The 11554-nt window shown below is 39.0% G+C and overlaps 2 protein-coding genes across 2 annotated transcripts in view; one reads left to right on the plus strand and one right to left on the minus strand.

Moving 5' to 3' along the window:
- trpm7 (transient receptor potential cation channel, subfamily M, member 7) overlaps nt 1-11554 on the minus strand; it is a 77309-nt gene that overhangs the window by 8241 nt on the left and 57514 nt on the right. The gene's annotated exons all lie outside the window — the stretch shown is intronic.
- Nucleotides 560-10610, plus strand: LOC109915698 (transient receptor potential cation channel, subfamily M, member 7). The gene is made up of 10 exons (XM_048615708.1): nt 560-764; nt 2104-2317; nt 2723-2847; nt 2954-3125; nt 4689-4863; nt 6232-6355; nt 8058-8130; nt 9510-9610; nt 9832-9966; nt 10530-10610. The coding sequence occupies exons 1-10, from the start codon at nt 621-623 to the stop codon at nt 10608-10610; spliced, it is 1344 nt and encodes a 447-aa protein (XP_048471665.1). The 5' UTR covers nt 560-620.

Raw genomic sequence — 11554 nt, forward strand, 5'->3', positions numbered from 1 at the left:
TGTCTGTATTTATCCTGATGGATTCCATTTTGACCTATATCCAAAATCTACTTTTGTGATTAAACTACTTTGAGTGAATATGAAAGAGAATTTTTCTTAATTTGAACAAAATGACTTGCATAAATTTTAAAACCCATCCGTGAATCTGGGGAGAGGGTGGAGGTGGTGGAGAGTGCACTAAAGTTGGTGTACAGTCGTGGTTTAAACTGTTTATACTTTTAATAGACTGAGGGTCCCTTTTAGTGCCTGAATTTTGAAAGGTTTATAATTAATAAAATAAGGTCGTATCATCTTCAGTCTGCCTACTGAAGTTTGTTTGTTTTCTTGTTTAGAGCATCTGTATTTAAATGCTGCATATTCTATCACTCGGACAGATGAGTAATGACTGGAAATTGTAGATTTGCTTTAAGTTGAGATATTTTTGTAAAGGGTCATTTTAGTTTGTTTTCCACTTTTTGTCCTTTGAAATAAATGCAAATTGTCTTTTCCAAAAACATTTTTACTTGTAGGGAATGACATGCTGCACTTACAAAGCCTTAACTCACAATCATCTGCATTCTGACAGGTGTTGCTGTGGACGACTCGTCCGGCAGCATCTTGGCTTCACTGCAAGCCTGGCAATGAAGTATTCCGATGTAAAATTGGGTGAGTCTGAAAACCTGGAGAAAGAGGAATGGTCGGTGGAGAAACATACTAATGAGAGTCCAACAGATGCTTATGGAGTTATTAACTTTCAGGGAGGGTCCCATTCTTACAGGGCTAAGGTTTGTAGAATTTGTGTTCTGTTTCTTATAGATGTATTAAGTTAGTCAAGTGCTTCTGTACACTGTGGTTAATCTCTTGTCCATTAACGAACTACTTGTTCTGGTATCTGCAGTCAAAATGTTACCTTGGTATTAGATACTCCCTAATTTCAATTAAGGATGTGAAAATGACAAGTTTCTTAAAGGCCTTTTAACAGAAAAGTCACGTGACATGTTTAATTTTCCAAATGATGGAAGTTGATTCTGATCCATAATATATTCATGTTCAATAAAACCAACCTAGAGTGACTAATAAATACACTGTACTGTAGTGCTTCATCTTCTATTTGGTCAACTATACAAATATTTCTATTTGTGATAAAAATTTCTGAGAGGGTTAGCTATTTTTTTTGTGAATGCTCTGTTTTTTTGATTATTTTAATGGAATTGTTCATCTTTTGAGGAGGCAGCTAAATGCATGAATTAGGAATTTGTGTCAGAAAAATGCAGAACGTACACAGGTTTTGGTCTTCGAGAAGTAATTTTTTTTTCCTTTTATTTGTTCATGGGATGTGGACAACATGGACTGGGGCAGCTGAAACGGTGGTGTTGACGTGTCTTCTTGAACACCACAGTTCATGCATCTGCTGTCCTTGTCCTCCTCGGTAGTAGAGGTTGCGGGTTTGTAGGTACTATCAAAGGACCCTGGGTGAGTTGTTGCAGTGCATCTTGTAGATTGTACACGCTGCTGCTACTGACTGTTGGTGGTGATAGGAGTGACTGTTGAACTGGCAGATGAAATACCAATCAACTGGGCAGTTTTGTTCTGAATGGAGTCATTGAAGCTGCACTCATCTAGGCAAATGGACAGTATTCTGACATATGCCTTTGAGATGGTGGACAGGCTTTGAGGAGTCAGGAATGAGTTACTACAAAACTCCAAATTTCTGATCTGCTTTTGATTATAGGTTTGTGTGTATTCTTTTATACAAAATAACCACTATACCTGATGTTGAGGACGTCTGAAATTCTGGTTCAAAAATCAAATTTATATTTTTAATTTTAAAAATATTGTTTTTCCGCCCTTTCTACTGCATATTGAGTCCTGAGGTCATCTTTGGCAGTCTGGAAGAGAAGAGTGTCATTCTAATTTCTCAAAGGGCTTCACGTGCAATGAGTTACTTTCAATTGTAGTCACTGACAATTAGAGTTTGCCACTCAAGGAGTTGGGGAAATTATTGTGTGAATCCTATTGTAATCAAGATGAAAGTTAAATTTGTGGTAATGAATAAAAGGATTTTCTCCATTTAGGAACTGTGTAACTGACCAATATCCATATCTTTTTATTGGAATGGCACAGTATGCACGACTCTCCTATGATACAAAGCCTGAAGCTGTTTTAAGACTAATGCTGAAAGAATGGCAAATGGAATTACCGAAACTCGTCATCTCTGTACATGGAGGAATGCAAAATTTTGAACTTCATCCACGCATTAAGCAGGTTGTTGGAAAAGGTTTAATCAAAGCAGCTGTGACCACAGGAGCCTGGATTCTAACTGGAGGAGTCAATGCAGGTATTTCAAAAAGAAATGCTGGATGATTGACCAGGTGATTGAATCCTAACCAAGCCATTGGCCAGTGATGGAATTCTGCCAAATTTCTCATTTGCCTGTAACTAATTCGTGCATGTGAATAGAAAGGATGTCTGAAGAGTTAGGCCTGTAGAATCTGCCTGTACTTGTAAATTTAAAAGCATTTTTAGTGCTTATTTTTAAGAACTAATGTCTTGCTGATCTTGATGATCTAAAGCTATATTTGCTACTGATTAGAAAAAAGTTAAAATGAGCCCTGGTTTCCAATATTGTTGAGAGCATATGTGCATACTGTGAGTAAAATGTCCACTGAATTTTTGGTCTGTTCGTTGAGCAAGACGAGCTTGAACTCTTCCATCTGCTATTATTTAAATTTTTTTTTTCCAGGTGTTGTGAAGCATGTTGGTGATGCACTGAAAGAACACATTTCACGTTCATCTCGGAAGATTTGCACAATTGGAATTGCCCCTTGGGGTGTGATTGAAAATAGGAATGATCTTATTGGAAGAGATGTGAGACTGTGACATTTCAGTTTAAGTTCAGCATTGTTGAATTTTATGTCCTTTTCTCAAAAAAAAAAATCTTTTCATGTAACCCGGTATTTCTTTTGATTTGCAGGTTATTGCCCCATACCAGACACTACTGAACCCTCTGAGTAAGCTGAATGTTCTAAACAGTTTGCATTCCCATTTTATTCTGGTTGATGATGGAACAGTTGGGAAGTATGGTGCTGAAGTAAGGCTTCGGAGAGAGCTGGAAAAACACATCAATCTTCAGAAGATTCATGCAAGTGAGTTCAGCAGACATTCCTAGACCAAGGAATAATAATTTGTGGATATAGATTAATAGCCTGGAGTCTTGTTCACTTGTCATTTGACTTATCCAGTTAGAATATGAAATTAGGGAAGAGTCTATAATTGCGCAACTTGTGGGTACCAGTCAACTCTTGACTGTGTGGCTAGTTTTTGATGCAGGGCAATGCCAACAGTGTGGGTACAGCTCCAACACCAACTGAGGTGACCGTGAAGGATTCCCCTTCCCAACATCTCCCCCCACCTGAGTCGTGGTACCCCTCTGGTTAAACCACCATCTGTTGTCGCACGCGCACTCTCTCTGATAACGCAGCCATATGGTGACTTTACCTGTACTTTTTTATGGGTAACATGTTTGCACAAAGCATTACCTCTTGATATTCAATGGTGTTACCATCACTGAATCCCCCACTATCGATATCCTGGAGGGTTATCATTAACCAGAAACTCAACTGGACTCCCCAGACAAACACAGTCGCTCCAAGAGCAAGTCAGAGGCTAGGAATACTGTAACGAGTAACTCCCTTCCCGACTCCTCAAAGCCTGTCCTACCATCCACAAGGCACAAGTCAGGAGTGTGATGGAATACACCCCACTTGCCTGGATGGGTGCAGCTCCAACAACACTCAAGAAGCTCGACGCCATCCAGGACAAAGCAGCCCGCTTGATTGGCACCACGTCTACAAGCGTTCACTTCCCCCCCACCACCAACATTCAGTAGCAGCAGTGTGTACTATCTACAAGATGCACTGCAGAAATTCACCAAAGATCCTCAAACAGCACCTTCCAAACCCATGATCACTTCAGTCTAGAAGGACAAGGGCAGCATATATATGGGAACACCACCATCTGCAAGTTCCACTTCAAGCCACTCGCCATCCTGACTTGGAATATATCGCCAGTCCTTCACCGTCACTGGGTCAAAATTTTGGAATTTTCTCCCTAATGGCATTGTGGGTCAACCCACAGCAGATGGATTGCTGCGGTTCAAGAAGGCAGCTCACCACCACCTTCTCGAGGGCAGCTAGGGACGGGCAAGAAATGCTGGTCAGCCAGCAACAGCCACATCCCACAATGAGTTTTTAAAAAAAGTCCGTGTTCATTTGTTCATGTCTGGCAGATGGTTTAAAAATCATGTTATTTAAACATAAAGCTCAACTTCAGAAATTTATCTTACAACTATATTGAGCAGCTACCTGCTTCTGTTGGGATGATAAACTATTACTTGACATTCCACTCCAGCCTAAACAATATTTTCAATATCACAATGGTATCAGTCTGTGCCTTATACATTTGCTGCTTGCTCAACAGCATGTAGCTGGTAATGACTTCTTCAAGAGGCTTCTGGATGCAGATTGATTTCTGTAGTTATATTTTGCACTTGTCTCTGATCATATCAGATCATCAAATTACCAAATTTTTACTCTGGTTTGACATTCATGTAGATCAGCATTTTCTCACAAAAGTACTTTTTATTCTCCCTCTCTCCTCTAAGCACAAGTAAAAATAAAATTTCTTTGTTACTGTTTGCCTTTTTGCAGGAATTGGCCAAGGTGTGCCAGTCGTTGCTTTGATATTTGAAGGTGGCCCTAATGTAATCCCCACTGTGTTGGAATATCTTCTGGAGAGCCCCCCAGTCCCTGTCGTGGTATGTGAAGGAACAGGCCGGGCTGCAGATCTTCTGGCCTATGTGCATAAGCAGACTGAGGAGGGAGGGTAAGAAATGGATTTTTAATCTATGCATGAGCATGGCATTTGACACTAGGGAGAAAAGAATGTGGTGTACTTTGGTTCAATATTAGTTAATACATATCTGCTCATTTAAATTGTCTGAATGTGAAATAAAGCAGGAAATGCTGGAAAATTCAGATCAGGCAGCACATGCAGCAGGATCAACAGTTGACCTTTCAGATCAATGACTTGTCAGATCCCCTTTTGCCCCCTTTATATGCATTTATTGTAAACTGAAGATTTGAAAATAAGTGCTTCATGAAAAGGTAAAACACAGAAAAAAGCTGTTGTTTTAAGTATGTACCTTTTTCTGTAGGTGACTTACTGTAATCCTACTCCTCTTCCTGCTCATCCAATATTCCTTTCTTTGAATTCCCATCCAATGTCTTTTTGAGAAATTATGAATTGTTCCAAAATAAAGAGAAATCTCTTTACACATTCACCATCCTCTGAGTAGAATTATCGATAACAAGGCTGTGGAAATCAAGTCATAGAGCCACGCAGCATGAAGGAGCCCTATCGAGTGTGTCTCGACACAAATAAACTCTCCAGCACTGGGGCCACAGCCTCGAGTGGTATGAAATTTCAAGAGTTCGTCTGTGTTTTTTTTTTTTAAAAGGTTATGAGGTTTCCTACCTCAACTCCCCTCCCTGCAGTGAACTCCAGATCCCCACCACTTTCTGGGTGATAAAATCTGGAATGCTTTGTTATCACCCAGAAAGTGGTGGGGATCTGGAGTGTACTGCCGGGGAGGGGATTTGAGGTGGGAAACCTCATAACCTTTAAAAAGTACGTTGATGAACACTTGAAATATCACTGAATAGATTCAGGAAGGAAGAAAATTTCTAGATGCTAAAGATGTTAAGGAGAATGAGGTGAGAGTGGGAGTGTGGCCTTGAAACAGGATCATATTTGATGGAAGAGTAGCTCAATGGGCCAAATGGCCCAGGTTCCCAGATTTAAAACACTTTTTCTCATGCTAGGACAGCTCATCATTTACTTGAAGATAACTCTCCTCCCTTCTAGTAACCCATTTGGCTGTAATGAAGTAATATCTAAATGTTCAAATTAATTAATATTGTCAGGAAGCAAAGGGAAGTAATAGAGGATTTTATGAAAATGTTAGCTAAAAAATGGGTTAACTATTCTCATGAATTGACCTAAATCAAGGTTAAGTGTTTAACACAAATGTAATGAGTTTGCCATTTAACTAACTGGAACTGCGCACGTGCACACACTTTTTTTGTTTTTTGAAATATTGATCTGGAGTATTTTTGTTCGGTCAACAACTCACTTATTCAATGTGGTTCACTGAATTTCAGTATTTAATGGAATTTGTTTGTTCTCCTTTAGAATACTTCCAGATGGTTTGGAATTAGAAATCCTCACAACAATCAAAAAGACTTTCAACTTCAGCCAAAGTGAGGCCCACCATCTATTCCAGATTCTGATGGAATGTATGAAGGCGAGGGAACTTGTAAGTTTTGTCACAATTTACTGTAGTGGCCTGAACGGTGCAGTGAATAGTCTCACTGTATTTTTCAGACTCATGTTTGAATCCAATCTGTAGTAAAGGCACGATGCCCATATTCTAATTATCTTTAATGAATTTTAGTGAAAGACCATCATTTCTCTCTGTGCAAAATTTGACTGTTTCACTCCAGGTTTAAGCACATAACATGTTGTGGTTTCTCCATCTCCAACTGCGGGATGCTCAGGGTACCTTACAATGTATTTGCAGACTACATTATAACAAAGCAAAAAAGGACATTTAACCAATGTACCCTTAACAATGGCTCCCAGATTCTAAAATGATCAGCCATATTTATCCTATCAGTTTTTGTTCTGTAATCACCAGTTGTCTGTTCTACTGCATCCTCATTTTGTTTTAATGGGAGTTCTTGATTTCCTTCTTTCTGTCAGCCTTAATTTCACATTGTCCCCACTGCTTAAATATTGTACTCCATCCTCCACCTCCAAGCAGCTATGTTCTAGCACAAGTAATCTGTTAAACTCAGGATCAAGCTTTTTGGTGACAAAACCAAGCGCTCTCCTCCGGGTGCAATTTAGCGAAGGCTGTGCAGAACCTTCTTTTGGTCAATCAAGCACATCCCTAACAATGCATCCCAATAGTTTATGTAACTGTTTCCTCCCACAGCCTGTGAACATTAAATTAGTGATTTTCATGATTGAGTTCAAAGCTTTCTTATCTGTCCTGTTTTACCTCCATGGCAGTGCCATTTAAATTGATCTATCTTACACTTGCTCTCTGTCAAATCAAATGACTTTGTTCAACTTAATTTGCTACTGATCAGCTCTTTTACACCTGGCCTGTAATTCCCTGGATTTGTTGCACATCTCTTGTCATCGTTGGTCATTCCATACAACCTAGTGGATTACAGCTAAGCAGAGTCCATAAGCCTGTATTGGTTTAGGGCTAATATCAAACTGTGTATTCTGTGAAATGGGAGGAAAAACTAGGGTTTGTTTTCAAGGCTGTAGCGAAGGCTAAGAAAGTGTGTGCATTTGTACAGCACTTTCCACAACTTGGGACAATCTAAAGTGTTTTACAACCATTCTAAAGTATAGTTACTGTTGTCATATCAAAAATGAGGTTTGGAATTTGACTCGGAGATATAAATATATGGCCTAAACAAAGCCTCAGGTTGGTGTGCTGAAGAGGAATCTTATGGAATCAGAATGGTTCCTACGTAATGGATGATTGTAACCTGAACTACATCTCTCATCTCATGAAATCCATTACCCCGAGTTCCAACAGCAGCGGGCACAGGCGTACTGTCACTCAAGCTCTTGAATGACGCGCTGAATCAACTAGAGATAATTATGAGATACTTGCAAAGCAAAACTTTGAACATAATTAGTTTAGATTAATGCTTGCAGAAAATTGTCAAGAAATGATTTGTGTGGTTGCTTTGGAAAAATTTTCTTCTGCGCTATACTTGCAATGTCACTCATTTAGTGGGGGCTGGTTCACCACAATCACATGGTTACTTAGAGATGTATTCATTCACTAAAATCATTTGTCTGCACAAATAGTTGCTAGGATTTTTTTAAAATGCTTTTATACAGAATTTTTCATTTAGAAAAGCAGTTGTATACTTAAGAGAAAAGCAGTGAGTCTTCTGTCTGAATTTTGATCGTATTGCATGTGATTTCAGATAACCGTTTATCACATTGGAGCTGAGGAGCACCAAGACATAGATGTAGCCATTTTGACAGCACTGTTAAAGGGTAAGTATCCTGGGCTTCAACAGCTTCCTCGGCAACTGTAGCTGAAGCACTTTTTTTAACTCACTCCTGAGTTGTGCGCTTTGACTAACACTTTTTTTGCCCAGTATGTCAAGCGCAATTATATTGGTGACTGGATGTGTTTACTTGTTAAATATTTCTAACAAAAAGGTATTTAAGAATCAAAGTTAAGACCTTTTATAATTCTGAGAGCCCTATTTGCTGCGTGATGTTCTGTAAATGCAGAATCACAGAATCGTTATAGTGCTGAATGAAGCCATCTGGCCCATTGAGTCTGCACCAGACCTCTACCCCATCCCTGTTGCCCCACATGTTTATTTTTTAACCATGGCTGATCCACCTAACCTGTACATCCCTGGACACTACAGGCAACTATTTTTTTCTCGTTATGGCCAATTCAACTAACCTGCACACTTCTGGACTGAGAGGAAACCCACACAGATGTGGGGAGAACGTGCAAACTCCACATGGACAATCGTCCTGAGGCTGGGATTGAACCTGGGTCCTTGGCATTGTGAGGCCACAGTGCTAACCACTGAGCCATCAGAATGCAGATGCTGAATAATCTTTCGCCAGTGCTTTGGTCAGAGTGCAAACAAATTCCTTTCTATCAGCTCAGACTTTTTTCCCAGATGTAATAAATCCAATAATGACGAAGATGGAAGTAAAATGATTCACGAAATAGTCAGTTGGATTGCTCATCAAATACGTTTCAATAAAACCAATTATGTTGTTTCATATAAATTGCAAACTTGGAAATCTGCTGTGGTGACAGAATCATGTCTGCTTAAGTTTTAAATAATGAATAAAAGTCAAAATAGTTTCTGTGCTTTGATGTTCAACCTGAAAGCAGAATTGTACTGATCTGAAGCTTGATGACAGCCCTGGAATCTTTGAGTTGTGGTGTTAAGCTGCTGCAAGTGATAGGAACATGAAGGTTCAGAATGAGGCAGGTTAGGTGCGTAACGCAGAAATTAGAGAAAGTAACTTTGAGCAGCAAAAATCTACCTAATTGCTAGTTAAGGACAATGAGATTTATGGTGGGAATTAAAGCTTAAAAATAGATCTTACAAGGATTATTATTCTGTGCACCCTGTGGCAAAGGCCATGAACTTGAAGTAGAATTAAGCTGCAGTCGACATTTTACTTTCTGTTTAAGCCATCTGTCCTGCTTGAACGTGAACTCATCAATAGTCAAAATATAACCAAATTCTGTCCCTGTAACTAGAAAGACGAGCCTGAAAATTAGTTCTGGCAATGGCTATGACACATATAACATGAATATACTACGTCTTTTCTACAGCCTGTTCCAAATAGCCAGTTCATGTATCTCACTGAAGCTATAACTGTTTTAAATTCAGGTACCAATTCATCTGCATTTGATCAGTTGATTTTGACTCTTGCTTGGGACAGAGTGGACATTGCGAAGAACCATGCATTTGTTTACGGGCAGCAATGGCTGGTATGTAAACATTCATGTTCTTTAAAGAATAATGCAGCAAATAATGGGATTGATAATACCAGTTGATTATTACTTGATTTTTTTTTTCCTGTCATTGTGAAGTTAAAGGTAGTTCTTTACATATAACTTGTGAAGTTCTGATCTCATTTGTATATTTTTTCATGTTTAATGTTGCTGAGCAGTAGGTCAGACTTTATCGTTGAGTTTATTGAATGTTGCAGGTGGGATCACTGGAGCAAGCAATGTTGGATGCTCTTGTTATGGACCGAGTGGAATTTGTGAAACTTCTCATTGAGAATGGAGTTAGCATGCACAAGTTCCTCACAATCCCTAGGCTTGAAGAACTGTACAACACAGTAAGTGCAAGGAAGCCTAAACACGGCAATATTAATCTCGAGTGCACAAATTAGATCTGAAGGATAATATGTTTTCAAATTTTGTGTAAATATTTCAGATTCTTGAGTCACAAATGCTGGTAGTTGTACTAATGATTCCTTATTTGGGAAAATGTTTTGATTATTGGTTAATATAAAGTGCATGTAATGTTAACTATGCTTTTACCTCCACCTGTACTTTTTGATTGTTTTAATCAATCTGTTCAGATATGATACCTCTGGAACTGGTGGAACTTGCCCTGGGGCCTCCTGGCTCACAGTGTCCCTATCACTATGTCACGAGCCCTTCATCTGTATTTTTAGTATAATAAAGATTAGGGCTATCTGACACAAACCTTTAAAGGATATCCTTTATAGTTTAAATGTTAGTTGCTGCACTTACAAAAGTAAATTGCTGGCTGTGAAGAACTTGGATGTTCTGCAGAAATGATTGCCAGCATTAATGTGTGTTCTGCCTGCCCTTTCTTCCTCCTTTTGCTGCTCTCAAATACTTTGACCACTTCAATTTTATTGTTTCATTGCAGAAGCAAGGTCCAACCAATCCAACACTACTTCATCTCGTGCGAGATGTTAAGCAGGTAAATTTTCTGCTGTTTACCTTTTAAGCTGCATGGTAGCAGGTTGATCTCTGACAAATATTTATGGCAGTTTATAAACATAGCTTTTTTAAAATGTCAGATTTTCACAATGATATTTTTAAATTGTCCAAATTATAAATTTTCCTGTAAAGGACATGACATAGATTCTTGCTGTTGATCTATGAAAACAAAAAAAATTGAATGCAGGGGCATCGTGGTCTCTATAAAGTTTACCACTGAAGGGAACATGCAATTTTCTTGAATATTTAGAAACTTTATTTCTCTACCTTTTTGTGAATTGTTCTTCGCTAACATTGAATTGCTTCTAAAATTCATCTTCAGAGAAGATACTTGTCCATTCCTGGGATGAAAGGCATCTCCTGTGAAGGAGGGTGAACAGGGTGGGCCTCTTTTCATTGGAGTTCAGAGGAATGAGGGATGATATTAAAACATATTGGGTGTTGAGGAGAATAGGTAGGATGGAATTCTAGAGGATATTTCCTCTTGAGGAAGACTAACAACCAGGATTGTAAGAGGCCTCCCATTTAAGAGATGAGAGTGCTTTTCTCTTGAGTGTTGAAGTGTGGAATGGTCTCCCTCCGAAGATAGTGGAGGGTCATCTTATAGTGTTGGATTTTTGTTAGACAAGCAAAGTGAAGCCGAGACCACAACCATATCAACCATGATCTTACTGTATGATGGAGCAGGCTCAAAGGGCCAAACAGCCAGTTCCTTAAGGTTAGCAGATGTCTAGACAAACTATGTCCTTTGTGAAAGACAGGCAAACCAGAATGGCATGTTTTAAGAAGAATATTGCTAATAAGGCTCTCTTGATAAAGACTTAATGAGCATCTTAAAGTGAATGAAAGCTTACCTACCTCAACATCAGTTGCTGACACCAAGTTAGTTATTGGGAGGCAGAGTGCAGCATCTCTCACTGTCTTAATCCGGTGGAAATCCACATTTTCATC

The sequence above is a fragment of the Rhincodon typus genome, chromosome 33 (genome assembly GCF_021869965.1).
Source record: "Rhincodon typus isolate 14 chromosome 33, sRhiTyp1.1, whole genome shotgun sequence".
NCBI lineage: Eukaryota > Metazoa > Chordata > Chondrichthyes > Orectolobiformes > Rhincodontidae > Rhincodon > Rhincodon typus.